The sequence below is a fragment of the Hemitrygon akajei genome, chromosome 20 (genome assembly GCF_048418815.1).
Source record: "Hemitrygon akajei chromosome 20, sHemAka1.3, whole genome shotgun sequence".
NCBI classification, from domain to species: Eukaryota; Metazoa; Chordata; class Chondrichthyes; order Myliobatiformes; family Dasyatidae; genus Hemitrygon; species Hemitrygon akajei.
The window spans coordinates 58284038-58309115 of NC_133143.1; the positions used below are offsets into that span (position 1 = coordinate 58284038).

At 43.1% G+C, this 25078-nt stretch overlaps 1 protein-coding gene and 1 long non-coding RNA gene across 2 annotated transcripts in view; one reads left to right on the forward strand and one right to left on the reverse strand.

Moving 5' to 3' along the window:
• The window catches only part of srd5a1 (steroid-5-alpha-reductase, alpha polypeptide 1 (3-oxo-5 alpha-steroid delta 4-dehydrogenase alpha 1)), a 45358-nt gene extending 33453 nt beyond the window's left edge, over window positions 1-11905 (forward strand). Inside the window, exon 5 of the mRNA XM_073024372.1 lies at window positions 6824-11905. Within this exon, the coding sequence (XP_072880473.1) occupies window positions 6824-6890 (67 nt within the window). The 3' untranslated portion in view covers window positions 6891-11905. The remainder of the gene's footprint in view (window positions 1-6823) is intronic.
• Window positions 1-25078, reverse strand: part of LOC140713819 (uncharacterized) — a 106569-nt gene that overhangs the window by 23732 nt on the left and 57759 nt on the right. The gene's annotated exons all lie outside the window — the stretch shown is intronic.

A 25078-nucleotide genomic window follows, 5' to 3' on the forward strand; every position in this document is an offset into this window, starting at 1 on the left:
ATCTCACTTTAAGAACTCTTTGTCTTGTTATTTCACGAGGTTAATTCCTGGGATGGCGGGACTGTCATGTATTGAAAGATTGGAGCGACTGGGCTTGTATACACTGGAATTTAGAAGGATGAGAGGGGATCTGATTGAAACATATAAGATTATTACGGGATTGGGCACGCTAGAGGCAGGAAGCACGTTCCTGCTGATGGGTGAGTCCAGAACTAGAGGCCACAGTTTAAGAATAAGGGGTAGGCCATTTAGAACAGAGTTGAGGAAAAAAAATTTCCCCCCAGAGAGTTGTGGATCTATGGAATGCTCTGCCTCAGAAGGCAGTGGATGCCAATTCTCCGGATGCTTTCAAGAAAGAGTTAGATAGAGCTCTTAAAGACAGCGGAGTCAAGGGATATGGGGAGAAGGCAGGAACGGGGGTACCGATTGTGGATGATCAGCCATGATCACATTGAATGGCGGTGCTGGCTCAAAGGGCCAAATGGCCTACTCCTGCACCTATTGTCTATTGCTATTTATTTATATTTGCATTTGCACAGTTCATTGTCTTCTGCACTCTGATTAATCTGTTGTTGGTCCTGTTATAGATTTGCAGAGTATGCCCGCAGGAAAAAGAATCTCCGGGTTGATTGTGGTGACATATATGTACTGTATAATAAATTTACTTTGAACTTTATACTTTACACAATTGATGTTTCGGGCCGAGGCAACTTAATCAACAAGAGAGATGAGCTTTATTTGTCACATGTATGTCCAAACACCACAACATACCATGAAATGTCTCATTTGCCTCCATGACCAGTGTAGTCCGAGGCTGTGCTGTGGGCAGCCCACAAGTAAAAGTCAAAATCCATGTAGCACCATGCTTCTGAAACCAACATAGCATGCCCATAACTTATTAACCCTAACCATATGTCTTTGAAAACGCACAGTCACAGGGAGAGTGTACAGACTCCTTACATACAGCGTTGGGAATTGAACGTTGATCTCGGTGCTACAAAGCGTTATTCTAACTGCTCCACTACCATGCCAAACCCATGTCAAAGTTCAAAGCACATTTATTATCGAAGTATGTATGCAGTATACAACATAGAAACATAGAAAATAGGTGCAGGAGTAGGCCATTCGGCCCTTCGAGCCTGCATCGCCATTCAGTATGTTCATGGCTGATCATCCAACTCAGAACCCTGTACCTGCTTTCTCTCCATACCCCCTGATCTCTTTAGCCACAAGGGCCATATCTAACTTATCTAACAACCCTGAGATTCGTCACAGACAGCCATAAAACAAAGAAAACCATGGAACCCGTTTAAAGAAAAACCACCCTCCACCCATTGTGCAAAAAAAAAACAAATCGCACAAATGGCAACATAGGAAAAAAGCGAGTGAAAAATCAGTGAATATCTGAGGCACAAAGTTGAAAATCAGAAGGGTTCAGGCATATTCAGTTCAGCTCCGTTTGTTATTTGCAAGCTGCCCCGATCAAACTCAGAAATGATCGTTCTTACTTTGTTTGTGGGAACATTGTCTTCAGCACAGTGAGGAGCAGCAGCAGGAACATCAAGTGGGAGAAGATATGGTTTCAGCAATCGCCTGCTCTCTAAATTCCAGCTTAGTTCAGAGAAAAGCAGTTTGATTTCTTGATATACAACACCATCTCCCAATTAGGAAGCTGTCTTTGTGTGTTATTTTTAGCAATCCCAGTTGAGTTGCATTATATATAGAACATAGAAGAGTACAGCACAGAAGCAGGCCAATCGGCCCGCAATGTTGTGCTGAACCAGCTAAAAAGCAAATCAAAAACACCCAAAACACTAATCCCCCCCTACATACACCATGTCCATATGCTCTCCCCCCCCACCCCATCTTCCTTGCATCCATGTGCACACCCAAACATCTCGTAAAAGCCTCTAATGTATTTGCCATACAAGGCAGCGCATTCCAGGCATCCATGATTCTCTGAATTTAAAAAAAACTTACCGCTCACATTCCCTTTTAACCTACCCCCTATCACCTTTAATGCATGCTCTCTGGTATTAGACATTTCAACCCTGGGAAACAGATGCTCTCTGTCCTCTCTATCTATGCCCCTCATAATCTTATAAACCTCGATCAGCTCTGCCCACCACCTCTGCCGCTGTAGAGAAAACAACCCAAGTTTGTCCAGCCTCTCGTGATAGCACATGCCCTCTAAACCAGGCAGCATCCTGGTAAACCTCTTCTGCACCCTCTCCAAAGCCTAAACATCCTTCCTATAGTGGGGCGACCAGAACTGTACACAGTACTCTAGATGTGGCCTAACCAGAGCTTTGTGGAAGCTGCAACATAACCTCCTGACTTTTCAACTCAAATGTTTAGTTTCTGACACCAAAACACGAATAATTAGGTTCTAACACCAAAGGGCCAATGACTTCCACAATCAAGAGAAAATCTGCAGATGCTGGAAATCTGAGCAACACACCCAAAATTCTGGAGGAACTCAGCAGGCCAGGCAGCATCTACGGGGAGGGAGGTGTTGGAAATAGATCAGGTGAATTTGAGGACGGGGTGGAAGTTGGAGGCAAACTGGATGAAGTCAACGAGTTCAGTGCAGGTGCAGGAAGCAGCACCAATGCAGTTGTTGATGTAGTGTAGGAAAAGTGTGGGACGGTCACCAGTGTAAGCTTGGAACATAGACTGTTCCACACAGCTGATAAGCAGGCAGGCATAGCTGGGACCCATACAAGTGCCCGTGGCTACCCCTTCTGTTTGAAGGAAGTGGGAGGAGCCTAAGGAGAAATGATCTAGAGTGAGGATAAGTTCTGCTAGGCTGGGAGGAGAGTGGTGGTGGAGGGGAATTGGTTGGATCTGGTGTCCAGAAAGAAATGGAGAGCTTTGAGGTCTTTCAGGTGGAGGTGTATAGGGACTGGACATCCACAGTGAAAATAAGATGATGGGGGCCAGGGAACTTGAAATCCTTGAAAAGATCAAGAGTGTGCGCGGTATCACGGATGTAGGTAGGAAGAGACTGAACTGGGGGGAATAAAACAGATTCGAGGTATGCCAATGTGAGTTCAGTGTGGCAGGAACAAGCTGAAACAATGGGTCTACCTGGAAAGTGGATTTGTGGATCTTGGGTAGGAAGTAGAAGTGGAAGGTGTGGGGTGCTGGAATTATAAGGTTGCATGGGAGATCCCCAGAGTTAATAACGTTGTTGATGGTGTGGGAGACGATGGCCTGGTGTTCCTTAGTGGGGTCCTCTTTGAGGGGTGAGAAAGAGGAGGGTTCTGAGAGTTGCTGCTGGGCCTCAGCAAGGTAGAGGTCAGTACGCCAGACTCCTACAGCACCTCCCTTATCTGTGGGTTTGATGGTGAAGTTGGGATTGTTGTGGAGAGCAGAGCGTTCGGAAGGAGTGAGGTTGGAACTGGAGACAGGAGTATTGAATTCTAGATGGTTAATGTCCCGTCAGCAGTTGGCAGTGAAAAAGTCCAGAGCAGGCAGAAGACCAGGGTGGGTGTCCAGGAAGAGAAGGAGGGCTGAAGACGGGAGAAGGGTTCATCAGTGCAGGGTGGGGAGTCCTTGCCAAAGAAATAGCCTTGGAGGTGGCGGAAAAAGAGCTCAGCGTTGTGGTGGCCACGGAACTCACAGAGGTGTGAGCGCAGAGGGACAAAGGTGAGGCCCTTACTGAGGACAAAATGTTCTGTCTGGGATTGGGATGTTGAAGACCCAGCATGGATAAGAGCTGGGATCAGAGGGGGGAAGGGGGTTGGTAGTGTCTGAGGGGAAGGGAGGTTTGGAGTGTTCGGGGATGATGGTGTGAGAGGAAAATGGAGTCTACGAGGGCCGAATAGCTGGTGGTGGGACCTGAGAGAGACAGGATTGAGGAGTGGTGCTGGGGAAAGGGAGATGGGTTCCAGTGGCAGCGCGTGAAGACCCGGCTTGGAAGTTAAGGTTGGAGTTGGAGGTTGCTCAATCGGCACTTTGGAGGTGTCCGAGGTCGTTGGAACCCACGTTGATGGTGGTAGAGTCCAGGTTTTGAATCTGCTCTGAATTGTTAGAGCTGTTGAGGTCAGCAACGGGGATTGTGGTCTGGAGACATCCAGGCCTGCAGGCATTGGAGTCAGCAGGTTCTGTGGTCTGTAGAAGAACGATCTTCCGATCCTTGCAGGACATGAAAAAGTCTTATCTTCCACAATGGCTGCTCAACATGCATCAAACCAAACATAATTAATGCCCAGAAACACAAAAATGCTGGATGAACTCAGCATGTCAGGCAACATCTATGAAGAGGATTAAACAGTTCATGTTTTTTGGCGGAGACACCTCATCAGACTGGAAAGGAAAGGGAAAGAAGTGAGCTTCCTCCTTCTTTTCCAGTCCCGATGAAGTGTCTCAGCCCGAAACGTTCCACTCCATAGATGCTGCCTGACCTGCTGAGTTCCTCCAGCATTTTGTGTTGATACTCAGGATTTCCAGCATCTGCAGAATTTCTTGTGTTCTTCTTAATGCTCACTTGTAACGAGGAAGAATCACGGCACAATGTTCTACACACTTTCTAGTTTCTTTGGGCTTTAAGTATAGCATTTATTTCTTTCTCAAATTTTCCTCAATCTTGTTCAAACTATATCTTTCAGCTGATTTTCCAGCTACTCTTTTCAATCTTGCCGGTATGCAGCATTATTAACCTTGGAAATTTCTCCATATTTCTCAACTGTAAATTTATACTCTGAGAGTGTAACTTTTCCAGCTTGATGTAAATGATATTTTATATATATATATTATATATTTATATAGATAAGGTCAAACTACCATGTTACAACATGTGCAAAATGCTGGAGGAACTTGGCAAGTCAGACAGTATCTGTGGAGGGGAATAAACAGCCAATGTTTTGGGCAATCCTCCAGCATTTTGTGTGTGTTGCTCAAGATTTACAGCATCTGCAGAATTGCTTGTGTTTAGCATTTGATTTAGATCTGTGTTGCCTTTTGCTTTGTATTCATACTTCAGTTTTAAGTAGAACCAGTGCTAATTAGAGTTTGAATTAAAGTTCAGTACATTTGAATTGTACAAAGTATTTAACACTGTAGTTACCAAACTGGGACACACAAACCTCCCTTAGAAGGCAGAGGTTGTAAATATTACAGGAGCTTCAAAAAATTTATAATAATATTGTACTACTTTAGTTAGAAAGATTATAAAAAGGTAAAGCAAAGTAATACATAGAACATACACAAAATGCTGGAGGAACTCAGCAGGCCAGACAGCATCTATGGAAAAAAAGTACAGACGATGTTACAGGGAAGGGTTCAGCCCAAAACGTCGACTGTAATTTTTTCTGTAGATGCTACCTGGCCTGCTGAGTTCCTCCAGCATTTTCTGTGTGTTGCTTTGAATTTCCAGCATCTGCAGATTCTCTCCTGTTTGAGAAAGTAACACAAGCTAGTTTTCCTGTCAGTGAGACAGGTTAACTATTGATAACTTCATTCACCGCAACTCTGAACTGATTCTACAACCTATACCTCACTTTGAAGGCCTCTACAGCTCATGTTCTCAGTATTTTTTATTATTTGTACAATTTGTCTTTTGAACATTGGTTGCTTTCCAGTCATTGTTTATGTATAGTTTTTAGTAAATTCTATTGTATTTCTTTATTTACTTTAATTATAACCTTTACCGTGATAGCTCTAACACCATGAAAGGTCAAGCATGTCACATCAAAACAACTGCAGATGCTGGAAATCTGAAACAAAAACGGAAAGTGCTGAAAATATTCAGCAAGGCAGGCTGTAGCTCTGGGAAGTATAACAATAAAATGATTCAGGCTGAGACCCTTTGTCAGAGATGGAGATAACAAGCTCGTTTGCAGTTCTGACAAAGGGTCTCTGACCTTAGGCATTGACTCTGTTCATCTTTCCATGGTACCTGACCTGGTGAGTTTTTCCAGCATTCCTGTGACTTCATTCAGCATTTATTTCGGGAGAAGGGTTGTGATCATCCAAAAGGATTTAGAATCAACTGGCCAAAAACATGAAGGAAAGTACTGTAAATATTATCCAAATACTGGAAATTGTTATGAAATATTTCTGTTGATACTGTTAAGATATACAGGTTTCCCCCGCTAGTCGAAGGTAGAGCATTCCTATGAAACGGTTCGTAAGCCGGAATGTCATAAAATGAAGAAGCAATTACCATTTATTTATATGGGAAAAATTTGTGAGCATTCGCAGACCCAAAAAATAACCTACCAGATCATGCCAAATAATACATAAAACCTAAAATAACAGTAACATATTATAAAATCAGGAATGATCTGATAAATACACAGCCTATATAATGTTTGCTACTGCGTTCAGCTTCAATTGTTATCCTTTCCTCTTCATCAGCTCTTCATCTCTCAGTTCCTGGTCATGGGATGCCAAAACCTCTTCAACATCATCTTTGTCAACTTCCACAAACCCTTAGCCAAACTCACTCTGTCCTTACTTTGTTCACCATGATCGAAACGTTTAATTATGTCTAGTTATACGCTAAGTATAAAAGCCTTATGCGCTCTTTAAGGCTTTTCCGATACCTTAGAACTCATCTTGCTAACATATGCACAAAATAAATCGACGTAAAGCACAGATGCTCACAGGCACGTGTTTAAGCAATGCCGGCTAGAATGCAGTTCCGGGGAAGGAACTTGGCTGCTCGGCACGCACTGCCTTTTTTCGTAACACTGAAAACACCTTCTGTTAGCAAAAATAGGTAACTAATGTAGGTCTTTTGTAACAGTGAGTTGACGTAAAGCGAACGTTCGAAAAACGGGCGACGCCTGTATAATAATTTATCTTTTCATTGCAGATGGTATCTGGAAAAGTTTGAAGATTATCCAAAGACAAGAAAGATTTTGATACCTTCCATATATTGAAATAGTCAATGTATCCAATAGATTAAAAAGTCAGAAAGAGAATAATTCAAACCTTGAAGGTCACCTGCCCCCAACACTCAATATGATGATTGCTGATTTCAACTCCTCTTCCATGCCACTTCCACCTAGCCTTCAATTCCCTGATTCTTTTATGGTCAGTCATTTTGATTCCACTTCCGATTCCCATTCCGATGTGTCAATCCATGGCCTCCTCTACTCTTGAATGAGGCCACCCTCAGATTGGAGGAACAACACCATTTATTCTGTCTGGGTAGCCTCCAACCTGATAGTATGAACATTGATTTCTTGAACTTTTGGTAATGGACTCCCCTTCCGTCACCATTTCCCTCTCTCACCTTATCTCCTTACCTGCCCATCACCTCCCTCTGGTGTTCCTCCCCTCCTTTCTTTCTTCCATGGCTGTCCTGTTAGATTCCCCCTTCTTCAGCCCTGTATTTCCTTCACCAATCAACTTCCCAGCTCTTTACTTTATCCCTCCCCCTCCCAGATTCACCTATCACCTTGTGATTCCCCCTCCTCTCCCCCACCTTTTAACTCTACTCTTCATCTTTTTTCTCTCCAGTTGGCCCGAGATGTTGAATGTACTCTTTTCTATAAATGCTGCCTGGCATGCTGAGTTCCTCCAGCATTGCTTACATTTCCAGCACCTGCACATTTTCTCTTGTTCTTAACTTTGTGCCCTTATTTGAGTCTCTCCCATTTAGGAAATGTCTCAACATCTACTTTGCAATGCCCTGTTAGGGTGGAGCACAACATCATGAACCAAAGGGGCTGTACTGTTCAAAGTTCTATCTTCTTATGATCCTTTATGTTTCAATATGACCATTCTTCATTTCTTCTAAATTCCTACTGATCTAAATTTATTTGCTGAAAGGAAAGGACAAATCCTTGTCCTAGGGATTAGCTTTATGAATCTCTTTTGAATTACCTTCAACGAAACAATATCCTTTCTTAAATAAGTAGACCAAAATTGTCAACTGTATTACAGCTGTGATATCACCAGGGCCCTGTACAACTACAAGGCTACTTCCCTGTTTTCAAATTCCAACTTCCTTGCAATAAAGGCCAACATGGCATTTGTCTTCCCAATTATGTTCTGCACCTGTATTCTAACTTTTTGTATTATGTACAGCAACAATAAATCCTTAGATAGTCCACTCATTGCAAACTCTCCTTTTCAGAGAATGGTCTGTCTTTTGATTCCTCTTATCAAAGTGCAGACTTAACACTTTCCCGTAAGAAATTCCATTTTTCAATTTTTTTTTGCACGTTCCCTCAACCCATTTACATTCTGTTGCAGGATGTCCTCATCCCAGCCTTGACAGCTTATTCAGCCATCTTAGATACTGTGCCTTACATTTCACTCCTTCTATCTCACAGATGTAGATAGTAAATAATTAGAATGCAAAAATAACCCTCGTGGAACGCCTACATTTACATCCTTTCACCATGAAAACATTGCATTATTCTATCCCCCCCGTTATGTAATCACCAGACCATTTTCACACACCTTCACCCCTACGAATTCTTATTCTATGCGAAACTTTATCAAATATCTTCCTGAAACCCAAATACATTACATTTACAGGATAAATCACAAACAAAAGAAAATCTACAGGTGTTGTTAATCCGAGCAACACACACAAAATAGACAATAAACAATAGGTGCAGAAGTAGACCATTCGGCCCTTTGAGCCTGCACCGCCATTTTGAGATCATGGCTGATCATCTACTATCAATACCCAGTTCCTGCCTTGTCCCCATATCCCTTGATTCCCCTATCTATAAGATACCTATCTAACTCCTTCTTGAAAGCATCCAGAGAATTGGCCTCCTCTACCTTCCGAGGCAGTGCATTCCAGACCCCCACAACTCTCTGGGAGAAGAAGTTTTTCCTTTACTCTGTCCTAAATGACCTACCCCTTATTCTCAAACCACGCCCTCTGGTACTGGACTCTCCCAGCATCTGGAACTTATTTCCTGCCTCTATCTTGTCCAATCCCTTAATAATCTTATATGTTGCAATCAGATCCCCTCTCAATCTCCTTAATTCCAGCGTGTACAAGCCCAGTCTCTCTAACCTCTCTGCGTAAGACGGTCCTGACATCCCAGGAATTAACCTCGTGAATCTACGCTGCACTTCCTCTACAGCCAGGATGTCCTTCCTTAAGCCTGGAGACCAAAACTGTACACAATACTCCAGGTGTGGTCTCACCAGGGCTTTGTACAAATGCAAGAGGATTTCCTTGCTCTTGAATCAATTCCCTTTGTAATAAAGGCCAACATTCCATTAGCCTTCTTCACTGCCTGCTGCACTTGCTCATTCACCTTCAGTGACTGATGAACAAGGACTCCTAGATCTCTTTGTATTTCTCCCTTACCTAACTCTACACCATTCAGATAATAATCTGCCTTCCTGTTCTTACTCCCAAAGTGGATAACCTCACACTTATTCACATTAAACGTCATCTGCCAAGTATCTGCCCACTCACCCAGCCTATCCAAGTCACCCTGAATTCTCCTAACATCCTCATCACATGTCACACTGCCACCCAGCTTAGTATCATCAGCAAATTTGCTGATGTTATTCTCAATGCTGGAGGAACTCAGCAGGTCAGGCAGCATCTATGGTAAACAATCGATGTTTCCAGACCTTTCAGCAGAACGGTGGGGGGTGGGGGAGGGGGGAGAAAAAGCTGAGCAGTAGATTTGAAAGGTGCGGGGAGGGGAGAGGAGAGAGAACCACTGGGTGATAGGTGTCCAGAAAGGACACATGGCTGTAGCAGAAGTATTTACAGGTTCACCTCTGTCCCCCCCGTAATTCATAAGGACTTTGTCAAGCACAATTGTGCTTTAATAAAACCACTATGACTTGACTTGCCTGCACTAAGCTTCTACGTGACTTTTTTTTCCTTTTATAATGGATTCCAGCATCTCACCAATAAAAGAAGTTAAGTTGACTGCCCTATAGTTGCCTTGCTTTTGGTCTCTCTCCCTTAAACATTTGTGATTTTCCAGTCTGCAGGAGTCCTCGGTGAGTTTTGAAAAACTTCAGCTAACAGCACTCTGCAGTCGCTCTGTTTAACATCTCTGAGTACAGGTCATTGTCCTGGTGATGTGTCTACCTTTAGTCCCAATAAATATTTGCACCATCTTGTCCCTTTCAATAGTTTTCTGTACCTTGAGGAACTAATCTCTGCCTATCTAAATATGGTGATCTGTTTCCAGACTACTTGTGGCAAAGGGCCTTTTGAACGTGGTCCCTGTTTATACAGCTGCACCTATTGATTTCAAAACCAATACTGCTTATAAGTGACAATGCATTCAATTGAGCTACTGTACTTTGTTTAAAAGATAAAGATTAGCTTTGTTTGTCACATGTACATGGAAACATAGAGTGAAATGTGTGGCTGTGTTGATGACCAATACAATCCACAAGAGTGGCCATGCTTCCAGCACCAACATAGGATGCCCACAGTTTACTAATCCTAAATCATGCTTAATTATATCACATCCTTTTATAGTATTTAAAAGTGTCTATGTGCTTTTTAATATATGTTAACATTCGCAGGATATTATAGTGCCCGTTCAAGATTACTTAAGAGTATATTGAAATCAACAGAGAGGGTCTTAGGACTATTACTCCTGAATAACAAGAACTTAGTGCACAAGAGTCATCTGGAACCCAAAAGAGTAGATAGAGGCTGATCTGTTTCCTGATTCCCAGGGACCAGTCTTCAAAACAGTGAGTTACGAAGAAATCTGTAGACCCATTTGGAATCTTAGGAATTCACCCAAGAAAGTCGTTGCAGGATTCGAGATCCAAGATTGAAAAGGGCTAATATCAAAACTTCACAATATAATTATGAAGATACGTTCAGAGCCCTTTTATAAGACTAAAAATGATTGGGAAAGAGAACTTAACCTTACTATCCCTATTGAGAATTGGGATAAAATTCTTCAATTAGTTAATACATCATCTATATGTGCTAAACATTCATTAATACAGTTTAAAGTTGTGTACAGGGCTCATACGTCCAAGGATAAATTGGCTCGTTTTTATTCCTATATAAATCCTATTTGTAACAGATGTCATTCTGAGATAGCGTCTTTAACTCATATGTTCTGGTGGTGTCCGCTCTTGAATAAATATTGGAAAGATATTTTTGATATTATTTCTGCGGTATTGAACATTGATTTACAACCTCATCCTATCACTGCAATTTTTGGTTTACCAATGATGGACTCACTCTATTTATCCCTTTCCGCATGTCGAATGATTACATTTCTGACATTAATGGCTAGAAGATCTATTTTGTTGAATTGGAAAGAAATTAATCCTCTTACCGTATTTCTCTGGTTTTCTCAAACTATGTTATGTCTAAATTTAGAAAAAATTAGAAGTGTTGTATTTGATACTTCTAGTAAATTTGAAAAGACATGGAGACCATTTATTCAATATTTTCATATGATGTAATATGACCCTGTTCCAAGCCTATTTGTTTTTCCAGTTTCGATTTTATATATGTTGAGAGGATCGGAGTTGACGACACTGATGATTTTGTATTTTTGTGAGGTATTATAAACAGCCCTGTTTTTTTTTCATTTTTTCTTTTTCTCTTTTTTCTTTTTTTGTTTTTTTTTTCCTTATTAGTTATTAGATTATTAGATTAGGGTTTTTTTGCATATTTTTTTTCTTTTTCTTTTTTCTGTTTTTTAAAAAATATATTATGATATACTTAGGTTTGCCTTGTTTATTTGTATATTGTATCATTTATGATTTGGGAATACTCATTTATACTGTAATCATTGATGTATTCTTTCATGTTCAGATGAAATGTATATGTTTGTAATCCCATTATCTATGTATCAATTTTGTTTTGTTGATATTAATAACAATAATAAAAAGATTGAAAAAGAAAGAAAGAGATCCAAGATTGTTTAATGTAATTTCCAGCTCACAAGTGCAAAGGAGAATGAAATAATTGTTACTCCAGATCTGATCCAGCTAAAAAAAACACACACAATAAGGTAAAGAACACACTAATAAAAAAGCACAATGAACATTAATACATAAGATAACTTATATACACAGATTGATTGTATGTCCATAGAGTGATGCTAGGCACAGGAGTGTCTGTACATAAGGTGAGTAGGAACATAAAAATCCTACAGCACAATACAGGCCCTTCGGCCCACAAAGCTGTGCCGAACATGTCCTTACATTAGAACTAGCTAGGTTTACCCATAGCCCTCTATTTTTACAAGCTCCATGTACCTATCCTGGAGTCTGATAGGAAATGATAAAGTAGTGGGGGGGGGGGGGGTGGGTGTGGTAGGGTGTGTGGAGGTGTTGATCAACCGTACTGCTTGGGGAAGGTAACTGTTTATGACTCTGGTGGTCCTGGGGTGGATGCTACATAGCCTCCTCCACGGTGGGAGTGAACCAAACAGTCCATGAGCAGGGTGGGTGTGATCCTTCATGATGTTACTGGCCCTTTTCCTTGACGTTGACCTTTCTTGGTGCATAGGGTGGTGACGTTGATGTGTTAGGCAGATAGCATATTCAGAGTACATGTAACGTCAAGGTCAACGGATTTTCTGTGTACTAAAGGTCGCAAATAAAAAGGAATTAGTGCAAGAGTGTGATGTGGAGAAAAACATTCAGCTAAGATCTTATTGAATGGCAGGGCAGGGACAAAGGATTTATTCCTATGCTGGTTCTGAATACGTTTACTTTGTTTTTCCTGCTTTCAGTAAAATGATTACATGGGTGAGATAATAGCCGAAGCACCCACAACTTTTGAAAACTAAGGCATTTTCTTACTACGAAAGCACTTTCCCTCCTTGTCTTAATAACGTCAAGGACTCAGCAGGGAAGCAAAACAGAAAGTGCTCTGCTGTTCCATCCACTAATCCATCTTTACTTCTCAAGCCGTGAAAGTAACTTATTATCATTCTTTTTTCATCAACTTGTGCTACAGCCGAACAGGAGAAAAGTCAAAAACTGTTTCATTGAGAAAGAAAAGTCACAGGTTGTGTTTATTTATGTATTTAATGATAAAGCGCAGAGTGTGTCCCTCCAGAACTTTGAGCCACGCCACCCCAGCAACCCCCAACAAACCCAATTACCCCTAACCCTAATCCAATCACAGGACATTCTACAATGACCAATTAACCTAGCCAATACATCTTGGGACTATGGGAGGAAACCCATGCATTCCATGGAGAGGACGTACAGACAGCACCAGAATTGAACTCCAAACTCTGGAACGTCCCAAACTGCAATAGTGTCACACAAACCACCAGGCTATTATGGCGCCACATGCAATGTACCACATAATCATAAGGTATTACATCTGAACAAGTGACGAACGCGAGGTTTTGTTCTTCATGATCCAACACCATTTCAACCTGGAGTTGTCCACTTGGATGTTTGCTGCGAAAACTAAGCCAAGTTCCCTCCACTGCAGCATCGTTTGTACACACAATGCTGGATCAGCAGGACTAATTAATTTAGGATATCAACAACAGATCCCGCATCTGTGAATCTTCTTTAACATGAAAAGTGCTTCCCTGGTGTAGTTTCTTCCCACAGCCACCAATGGATCCAATCTGACTGCCAGAGTTCAAATATTGTCCTGATTCTGTTTTTAAAAAATCAGATTGCCATTGGAATATTTTTGCATTACAAATATTCTATCAGGAATATTCACCATAATATTAATAGAATTCATATAATTCACTGACAAAGAGTTAATAAACTGTGTAATTATTCATTTTGGGTAACTGAGGTGGAGATATGTCTCTGCCAAAGGAGGTGTAAGACACTCCTTTTCTCCGCTAGACTGCGGGTCCCCCTTGGGCAAAGTGTAGTACCTGCTTAGCACCCTGCCCCCTCAATCAGGGTCACATGTAGCCATGGGAGCAGCTGCTGCATGTCACAAGTCCTGGTGATGCCACCACTGACACCAGGCAGACAATCACTGAAGTGTATTGATAATGGCTGGGGTCGCCTGTCTTGTAAAGACTCTGCCCAGAAGAAGGCAAAGTACTTCTGTAGAAAAAACCACCCTAGAACAATCATACTGTACATGACAAACAAATTATTCATTTTGGCAAATGGAAATAGACTTATGGAGATTCCGTTGTCTGGAGTGTGTGGAGGTGATGTAGTGCTGTACCCAGGAGGTCTTGCCCCTTTGTTGTCATCTGCTGTACACGACACACTTTACACTGGCACTGTGAAGTCAGGCTCACAGGGAGCTGGTGGAATAAGACTGCTCATACGCCTGAATGTTTGACACAGACTTTTCCACAGACCAATCAATTTGCATACATGTATGTTTTCATTAATAACTGTCTATAGAACTCCCCATCTGATTCCTCTTGAACGGAACCAGTATGTGATTTCCCTTTCTGGTTCACACTAGATACTCCTCTACCATTGCCTAACCACAGTCCTCTCATGGCTAGTGGATATCTGCGTGTAGATCCCGTCTCTAAAGTACTCTCTACACAGGAGCTGACTTGGTGGATGTGATGGCCACTTATAGAGAGAGGTGCTGTATTTTGAATCTGTTAGCTCGTCAACTGGGGTCTGCTTACTCGTTGGATCTCACAAATAAGAAAGAGACAATACAACGATGAAGGGGAGACAAGGGCACATTTCGATCAATGAGTTGCATTCCTGCAGAAATATTCCTCGGTTGCATCACAGTCCGGTATTGAATTGACTTTATTTCTTACATCCTTCATATACATCAGGAGTAAAAATCTTTACATTACATTTCCGTCTAAATGTGCAATGTGCAGTTTATAATAATTTATAATAGAATGTACGACAGGACAGTCAATATAACATAGAAATACAATTGTGTCAGCGTGAATTAATCAGTCTGATGGCCTGGTGGGTGAAGCTGTCCTGGAGCCTGTTGGACTTGGCTTTTATGCTGTGGTACCGTTTCCCGGATGGTAGCAGCTGGAACAGTTTGTGGTTGGGGGTGACTCAGGTCTCCAATGATCCTTCGGGCCCTTTTCATACACTTGTCTTGGTAAATGTCCTGAATAGTGGGAAGTTCACATCTACAGATGCGCTGGGCTGTCTGCACCCCTCTCTGCAGAGTCCTGCGATTGAGGGAGGTACAGTTCCCATACCAGACAGTGATGCAGCCGGTCAGGATGCTCTCAATTGTGCCCCAGTAGAAAGTCCCTAGGGTTTGGGGGCCCATACCAAACTTCCTCAACTGTCTGAGGTGAAAGAGGCGCTACTATGCCTTTTTCACCATCACAGCTGGTATGTACAGATCACGTGAAATCTTCAGTGATGTGTATGCCGAGGAACTTAAGGCTGTTCACCCTCTCAACCCCAGATCCATTATGCATTGAAGCCTCCAGTATGGGACATACCCTCATTATGATCAACAGGGAGGAGGTACAGGAGTCTAAAGACCCTCACTCACTGATTTAGGATCAACTTCTTCCCTTCACCATCAGATTTCTGAATGGTCCATGAACCCATGAACAGCCCTCATCAATCTACACACTAGTTCCGTTCAAGAGGAGTCAGAAGAAAGTTTTTATATAAAGTTATAGAAAAAAAATGTATGAACACTGACTGGGCAACCCTTGCTATTTCCTCATGGATTGTCAAGAATAACCCTCATAAGTCCTTTGTTTTACACTATTTACTTATCTTTGCACCACAGTGCTACAACAAAACAACAAATTTTGTGTCATATGTCAATAGTAATAATTCTGATTCTGGTAAATCTGGAGAGGGAAATAAATTTGGATCTTTCACCATCCTAACAGAATTTTACAGGAGTACCATTGAGAACATGCTGACAAGCTGCATCTCCATCTGGTATAGGAGCTAAAGAAGCATCAGACTGCAAGTCCCTATAAAGGACTGTGAGAACAGCCAAGAGGATCATAAGGGCCACCCTACAGTCCATCAGGGGCATTTATCAGGAGCGCTGAATATGCAGAGTCCTTAGTATTATCAAGGATCCCACCCATCCATCCAGCATCCTCTTTGACATTTTACCATCAGACAGAAAACTATGATGATTAAGACAAGAATGGTCAGGATGGGAAACAGCTTCTTCCCACAGGCCTTTAGGCTTCTTAACTCCCTGCCACATCGCATTCAAAGTGTCACCGGATCACTTGTAGTGAAGCCTACAATATTTAATTTATGCATATTTGTTTATCTAGGTGCGATTCATCTGTAGATTTAATTCTTAACTTCCTAACCCTAAGCCATTGTGTGTCATGTGCTCTCTGGTCCGGAGAAGCATTGTCTCATTTGGCAGTAAACATACAAATAGTTAAATGACAATCTGTGACAGTCTGTGGTGGCCAGTGCTATCATGTTTGCTGTTGTGTGCTGGGGCAGCAGGCGCGGGGTAGCAGACACCAACAGAATCAACAAACTCATTTGGAAGGCCAGTGATGTTGTGGGGGTGGAACTGGATTCTCTGATGGTGGTGTCTGAAAAGAGGATGCTGTCCAAGTTGCATGCCATCTTGGACAATGACTCCCATCCACTCCATAATGTACTGGTTAGGCACAGGAGTACATTCAGCCAGAGACTCATTCCACCGAGATGTAACACTGAGCGTCATAGGAAGTCATTCCTGCCTGTGGCCATCAAACTTTACAACTCCTCCCTCGGAGTGTCAGACACCCTGAGCCAATTGGCTGGTCCTGGACTTATTTTTATGTGGCATGATTAACTTATTATTATTTAATTATTTTTGGTTTTATTTTGCTATATTTCTGCACTATTCTTGGTTGGTGCAGCTGTAATGAAACCCAATTTCCCTCGGGATCAATAAAGTATGTCCGTCTGTCTGTCTGTCAATAAGCTTGACGTGACTTGACATTTGGGATCAACTTTGTAGAAGTTCAGTTCTTATCCACTTCTTTAGTGTCAGAATTTGATTCACTGTACACACGATACCTTTATTACAACATCCAAAGAAAAATGATACATTCCTAGCGCTATGAAGTAAGAGAGAAACTTTATAGCACTTACTTTACTTAGCTCCTTCATTGGTGGTCCCTCAGAGCAGCTGGGATAATGGATATGTATGTATGCAGCAAATTTTCATTACTAGTGACAAATATTGAGAGTATATTTATGCCTTTTCACCATTATTTGTTGAAAAATGCAGCTAGGCTTTTTAAAACTACATACAACTGTTCATAATGCAGAAAACACAGGCCATTAAGTAAACTTAGATAAATATAATCCCTAACAGGAAGCTGAAAGATATTTTTCTCCAGAGTAATACTTCACAGGAGGGTAAGTGTACTTTAAGGGTCCTTGCGAAGATCAGTGGTTGAGAGGTGCTACGTAATGGGAGTAAGGAAGTTACCTCAGTTATTGGGCATGGTTCATTCAGCATAGTTGCCCACAAAACAGCAGAGGCACAAACGCCAAGTGTTCTCCAAGAAAGGTGTGAGTGACTTCACTCTGGTGATTAATGCTAAACAAACATTCAAACAGAGAGAAAAAAAATAGCTGGAGAAGAAGCGATGTAATGAAAGTTGCCTGCTTCAGATTTATAGGAACTGAAGGCAGGATACATTCAACTGCGTCCGTTACTCAGCTGGGAAATGTCGACACTGAAGTATCCAACATGGAGTGGCTTTGGTGCCCTTATGACCTTGTAGTTTACTGCACTTTATTCAAATGTGTTTCACTACAGTCCAAGTTGTATTAAAGAACTAATGGTGTCAGACATTGGCAGACCACCTTATGGATACTGATTTCTCCTCAATGTGTCCTTGTGGGTATGTTATGTTGGTGCTGGAAGCATGGTGACACTTGCAGGCTGGGCTACCCCCAGCAACTCTCAGACTCTGTCCATCGTTGATACAAACGACCATCTCACTGTATGATTTGATGTACATTGAAACATACCGTGAAATGCGTCATACATGTGACCAACCAAGATTCATGTTTATTAATCACGTGGACATTAGAACAAACATGTGAAATGTGTTATTTCCGTTAACAACCAACACTCCCAAGGTGTGCTGTGGGCAGCCTGCAAGATCACCGCACATTCTGATGCCAACATAACACGATCAAAGTGTTTGGCAGAACAACACAGAACACAACATGTTCTGGCCTGACCTCTAATTTCCCCATATCATGTCCCTAAACCCTAACCTAACCCCTGATTCAGCGAATATAAACCTAATAAAGTCTGTAAAGCTACACTCGATACTTATCTTTATCTTTATAAATGACCACTGACCACTTGGCCACAACATTGCAATTAAAACCAGAACAAAATATGTATTCCAACCCAAGTTCATAAATTACAGCACTCCAATTCAGGCAGAAGCAAATTAAGGATGTCTCCAACTCCGGCAGGCCTGGACGTCTCCAGACCACAATCCCTGCTGCTGACTCCACAGCTCTAATGATTCGGAGCAGATTCAAAACCCAGACTTCACCACTATCAATGTGGGTTCCAACGACCTTGGACACCTCCAAAGAGCCAATTCAGCAACCTCCAACTCCAGCTCTGGCCTTGACTTCCAGGTCGGGTCTTCACGCGCTGCCACTGGAACTCCCGTCTCCCCTTTCCCCATTGCCACTCCACAATCCTGTCTCTCTCAGGTCCCACCACCAGCTCTTGGGTCCTCGGAGACTCCATCTTCCTCTCACCCCACCATCCCTGAAAACCCCAAACCTCCCTTCCCCTCAGACACTACCATCCCTCTTCCCTCCTCCAAAGCCAGCTCTCATCCATGCCATCTTCACCATCTCCTCTGACCTTCCCTCTCTGAGGCAGAATATTTTGTCCTCAGTAAGAACCTCGCCTGTCTCCCTGCACCCACCTTTGGTGAGTTCAATGCCTGCCATGACCCTGAGCTCTTCTGCCACCACCTCCATCTCTGAGCCTATTTCTTTGACAAGGACTCTCCACCCCACACCAATGACCCCTTCCCCTGGCTTCAGCCCTCCTCCTCTTCCTGGACACTTTGCCCTGTTCTTCTGCCTGCTCTGGACCTTTTCATTGCCAACTGCCCATGGAACGTTGACTGTCTAGACTTCAACACTCCTGTCTCCAATTCCAACCTCTCTCCTTCCAAAGGCTCTGCTCTCCTCTCCCTCCACAACAATCCCAACCTCACCATCAAACCCGCAGATAAGGCAGGTCCTGTAGTAATCTGCCGTACTGACCTCTACCTTGCTGAGGCCCAGTGCCAACTCTCAGAACCCTCCTCTTACTTACCCTTCGAACAGGACTCCATTAAGCAACACCAAACCATTGTCTCCTACACCATCACCTACTTTACTGACTCTGGGGATCTCCCATTCACTGCACCCCACACCTCCTGTTTCTACCTCCTACCAAGATCCACAAACTCGCTGTCCAGGTAAACCCATTGTTTCAGCTTGTTCCTGCTCCACTGAACTCATGGTTTATCCCCTCTAGTTCAGTCCCTTTCTACCTAGATCCAAGACACTTCACACACTCTGGATTTTTTTAATGATTTCAGGTTCCCTAGCCCCCATCATCTTATTTTTACTATGGATGTCCATTCCCTATGCACCACCATCCCTCACCAGGAAGCCCTCAAAGCTCTCCATTTCTTGCTGAACACCACACCCAACCAGTTCCCTTCCACCACCACTCTCCTCTGCCTAATGGAACTTATCCTCACTCTAAACAATTTTTCCTTTGGCTCCTCCCACTTCTTCAAACAAAAGGTGTAGCCATGGGTACCCACGTGTCCTGGCTATGCCTGCCTATTTGTACGCTACGTGGACAGTCTATGTTTCAAGCCTACACTGGTGACCGTCCTGCACATTTCCTACGCTACATCGACAACTGCATTGGTGCTGCTTCCTCCACCCATGCGAAACTCATCGACTTCATCCATTTTGCCTCCAACTTCCACTCTGCTCTCAAATTTACCTGGTCCATTTCTGACACCTCCCTCCCCTTTCTTAATCTCGCTGTCTCTGTCACTGGAGAGAGTTTATCCACAGATGTCTATTATAAACCCACTGACTCTCACAGCTACCTGGACCATACCTCCTCCCACACTGTTACTTGTAAAAATGCCATCTGCTTCTCTCAATTCCTCCATCTCCAATGCATCTGCTTTCAGAATGAAGCTTTTCAGTCCAGAACTAAGGAGATATCCTCCTTCTTCAAAGAAAGGGGGTTCCCTTCCTCCTCCATCAACGCTGCCCTCAACTGCATCTTTTCCATTTTGCACATAACTGCCCTCACCCCATCCTCCCGCCACCCAACCAAGGATAGGGTTCCTCTTTCCCTCATCTACCACCCCACCAGCCTCTGCGTCCACCACATAATTATCTGTAACTTTTAACATTTCTAACAGGATCCCATCACCAAGCATACTTCTCCCCCCCCCCCCCCCCCCACACTTTCTGCTTTCCACAGGGATCACTCCCTATACATTTCCCATGTTCATTTGTCCCTCCCCACTGATCTTCCTCCTGGCACTTATCCTTGCAAGCAGAACAAATGCTACACCTGCCCGTACACCTCCTCCCTCACTACCATTCAGGGCCCCAAACAGTCCTTCCATGTGAGACAACACTTCACCAGTGAGTCTGCTAGGGTCATATACTGTGTTTGGTGCTCTTGGTGTAGCCTCCTGTATATTGCTGACATCTGACGTAAATCAGGAGACCACTTCAGCAAGCACCTAAGCTCCGTCCGCCAGAAAAAGCAGGATCCCATTTTAATTCCATTTTCCAATCCCATTCCGACATGTCTATCCATGGCCTCTTTCACTGTCATAAGGAACACCACCTTATATTCTACCTGGGTAGCCCCCAACCTAATGGCGTGAACATAGATTTCTCGAACTTCTGGTAATGCCCCCCTCCTCATCATTCCCTATCCCTCTCTCACCTTATCTCCCTACCTGCCCATGGCCTCCCTCTGGTGCTCCTCTCCCCTTTTCTTTCTTCCATGGCTTTCTGTCCTCTCCTATCAGACTCCCCCTTCTCCAAATCTGTATCTCTTTCGCCAATCAACTTCCCAGCTCTTTACTTCACCTATCACCTTGTGTTTCTCTCTTCCCTCCACGCCACCTTTAAAATCTATTCCTCAGTTTATTTTCTCTAGTCCTGCTGAATGGTCTCAGTCTAAAACATTGACTGTATTCTTTTCCATAGATGCTGCCTGACCTGCTGAGTTCTTCCAGCATTTTGTGTGTGTTGCAAATTAAGGATGGTGCCTTTCCCTATCCTAGAGTCTTTTGTGAAGTCCCTTCCTGTGAATTCAGCATCGCTGGTGATAGGTTTTTGATATTTGGTGGTGAGAAACTGATGTACATCTGTGATCATGGAGGGCCAACAGAACCAGCGTTTCCTAGAGTTTCCAAGAGATCTTCAATTGTAAGACCAAGGCAACATTTTATATTTGTATCACAAGCGTCATGGAAATGAAAGAGATTCAAGAGATTGAAAGACCAGCTTTATTTGTCATATGCGCATCGAAATATGTACAGTGAAATCAAGTGAACAATTCTGACCACCTGCCCTTGACAATCACTTGCATTACCTTTACCTGCTTCACATGCATCAACAACCTGGGTTGCCATGACCAAAAACTCAACCAAACCAACCACTTGAATACCGTGACCATGTGAGTGGGCCAAAGGCTGGATATCCAGCTATGATAGCCTCACCTGGAACACCAAAGACAGGCGTGTGCTGGAATATTCTCCCATTCCCTGAATAACTGCAGCCTCAAAAACTCTCAGTGCTGCTTGGTACCATCCAGGCCAAAGCAGTCCACTCGATTGACACCCATTCCCTCTAGATCAGTATACAGTGACTGCATCTGTTCCATCTACAAGTTTCAGTTGTACTTCTGCCTCCACTCCCAGTCCACACCCTCCACTGCCAGGAAGGTCAGGAACTGTGGGCAGATGGGAGCCTCACAGCCTGCAGGTTCCCCTTTAAGTCACTTTGACATTCTGGCTTGAATTCTGTGGCAAATGCTCTGCATGTGGCCACAGGAAAGTTGCGGAGAGTGGTAGACACAGCTTAGCACCTCATAGAAACCTTTCTCCCCTCTCAACTCTGTCTAGATTTCTCACTCATCAGTACCGCAGCCAGCATAATCAAAAACCCCACCCATCCCAAACGTTCTCTCTTCTCCCCTCTTCCATTGGGCAGTAGATACGGACGTCTGAAATCACGTACATTTGGGTTCATGGAGAAACTTTTTACTGCACCTCAGTAGATGTGACAATAGTAAACCAATTCCAGTTCCAATGTATATCCCAAAGAAGCAATCTGTTAGTGCCAGTAATCCTCTATATTCTTACAACTCCTTCACAGCACTGGGAGAATACTACAGTGACTACAGGGGAAAGAAATGGAGGTCCATGAGTACATCCTCATTAGGTTTTCAGAGGTGAAGACTGTCAGCGACTTTAACCTCCTTGGTATTATCACTTCAGAAGATCTGTCCTGGGTCCAGTGCGTAACTGCCTTTACAGAGGAGGTGGCTCTTCTTCCTCAGAAGTATAAATAGATTCAGCATGTCACCCAAAAGATTGACAAACTTCTTTTGACGCATAGTGGAGAGTATCCTGGCTGGTTGCACCAATGCCCAAGAATGAACAGCCTGCAAAGAGTAACGGATACAATGCAGTCCATCACAGGAAAAGCCCTCCCCATCACTGAGCACATCTGAAAGGAATGCTGCCATATAAAAGCAGCATCAATCATCAAGTAGTCCCACCATCCAGGCCATGCTCTCTTCTTGCTGCTGCCTTTGGGAAGGAGGTACAGCAGCCTTAGGACCCACGCAACCAGGTTCAGTAATGGTTATTAACCTTCAACCATCAGGCTTCTGAACCAGTGTGGATAACTTCACTCACCCCTACATCCAATTGATTCCATTACTTATGGACTCATTTTCAAGGACTCTACAACTTATGTTCTCAGTATTATAACATAAGAACATAAGAAATAGGAGCAGGAGTAGGCCATCCGGCCCATCGAACCTGCCCCGCCATTCAATAAGTTTATTAAATTCAATAAATATATTTATTTATCAATCTATTTATTTATTTACTCATTCATTCATCTAATTAGAAACACAGAAAACCTACAGCACAATACAGGCCCTTTGGCCCACAAAGTTGTGCCGAACATGTCCCAACCTTAGAAATTACTTGGCTTACCCATAGCCCTCTATTTTTCTAAGCTCCATGTACAACTTTGTACCTATCCAAAAGTCTCTTAAAAGACCCTATTGTATCTGCCTCCACCACCGTTGCCAGCAGCCCATTCCACACACTCACCGCTCTCTGAGTAAAAAACTTACCCCTGACATCTCCTCTGTACCTACTCCCTACCACCTTAAACCTGTGTCCTCTTGTGGCAACCATTTCAGCCCTGGAAAAAGCTTCTGACCAGCCCCATGATCAATGCCTCTCAACATCTTATACACCTCTATCAGGTCACCCCTCATCCCCCGTCGCTCCAAGGAGAAAAGGCTGAGTTCACTCAACCTATTCTCATAAGGCATGCTCCCAAATCCAGGCAACATCCCTGTAAACCTCTTCTGCACCCTTTCTATGGCTTCCACATCCTTCCTATAGTAAGGTGACCAAAACTGAGCACAGTACCCCAAATGGGGTCTGACCAGGGTCCTATATAGCTGCAACATTACCTCATGGCTCCTAAATTCAATTCCATGATTGATGAAGGCCAAAGCACCATACGCCTTCTTAACCACAGAGTCAACCTGCGCAGCTGCTTTGAGCGTCCTATGGACTCGGACCCCAAGATCCCTCTGATCCTCCATACTGCCAAGAGTCTTACCATTAATACTATATTTTGTCATCATATTTGACCTACCAAAATAAACCACTTCACACTTATCTGGGTTAAACTCCATCTGCCATTTCTTAGCCCAGTTTTGCATCCTATCAATGTCCCGCTGTAACCTCTGACGGTCCTCCACACTATCCACAACACCTCCAATCTTTGCATCATCTGCAAACTTACTAACCCATCCCTCCACTTTCTCATCCAGGTCATTTATAAAAATCAAGAAGAGTAAGGGTCCCAGAACAGATCCCTGAGGCACACCACTGGTCACCGACTTCCATGCAGAATATCACCCATCTACAACCACTCTTTGCCTTCTGTGGGTGAGCCAGTTCTGGATCTACAAAGCAATGTCCCCTTGGATCCCATGCCTCCATACTTTCTCAATAAGCCTTGCATGGGGTACCTTATCAAATGCCTTGCTGAAATCCATATACACTACATCTACTGCTCTTCCTTCATCAGTGTGTTTAGTCAAATCCTCAAAAAATTCAATCAGGCTCGTTAGGCAGGGCCTGCCCTTGACAAAGCCATGCTGACTACTCCTAATCATATTATATCTCTCCAAATGTTCATAAATCTTGCCTCTCAGGATCTTCTCCATCAACTTATCAACCACTGAGGTAAGACTCACTGGTCTATAATTTCCTGGACTATCTCTACTCCCCTTCTTGAATAAAGAAACAACATCTGTAACCCTCCAATCCTCGGGAACCTCTCCTGTCCCCATTGATAATGCAAAGATCATCGATAGAGGCTCAGCAATCTCCTCCCTCGCCTCCCACAGTATCCTGGGGCACATCTCATCCAGTCCCGGCAACTTATCCAACTTGATGCTTTCCAAAAGCTCCAGCAAATCCTCTTTCTTAATATCTACCTGCTCAAGCTTTTCAGTCTGCTGCAAGTCATCACTACAATCACCAAGATCCTTTTCCATAGTAAATACTGAAGAAAAGTGTTCATTAAACACCTCTGCTATTTCCTCCGGTTCCATTCACACTTTGCCACTGTCACACTTGATAGGTCCTATCCTTTCATATTGTAGTGTTCTCGCTCAGGTGTAAGGGAACGCTGAACTAAACACCGAGGTAAACCGTTGTCAATGAAGACAGGATCACAGTAAGATTAACCGTTTACTGTTCACTCTTCCACATTAACGTATGGTGAAAACTGTTGATAAAACAATACAAGATTTATACAGTATTTGTTTCCTTCTTGATATCACATTTACATCGTGAATACTTGCAAAAGTAAAACTACAACAACTACATTACATTAAAGTGCAGCATAGAGTCAGAATCTACTT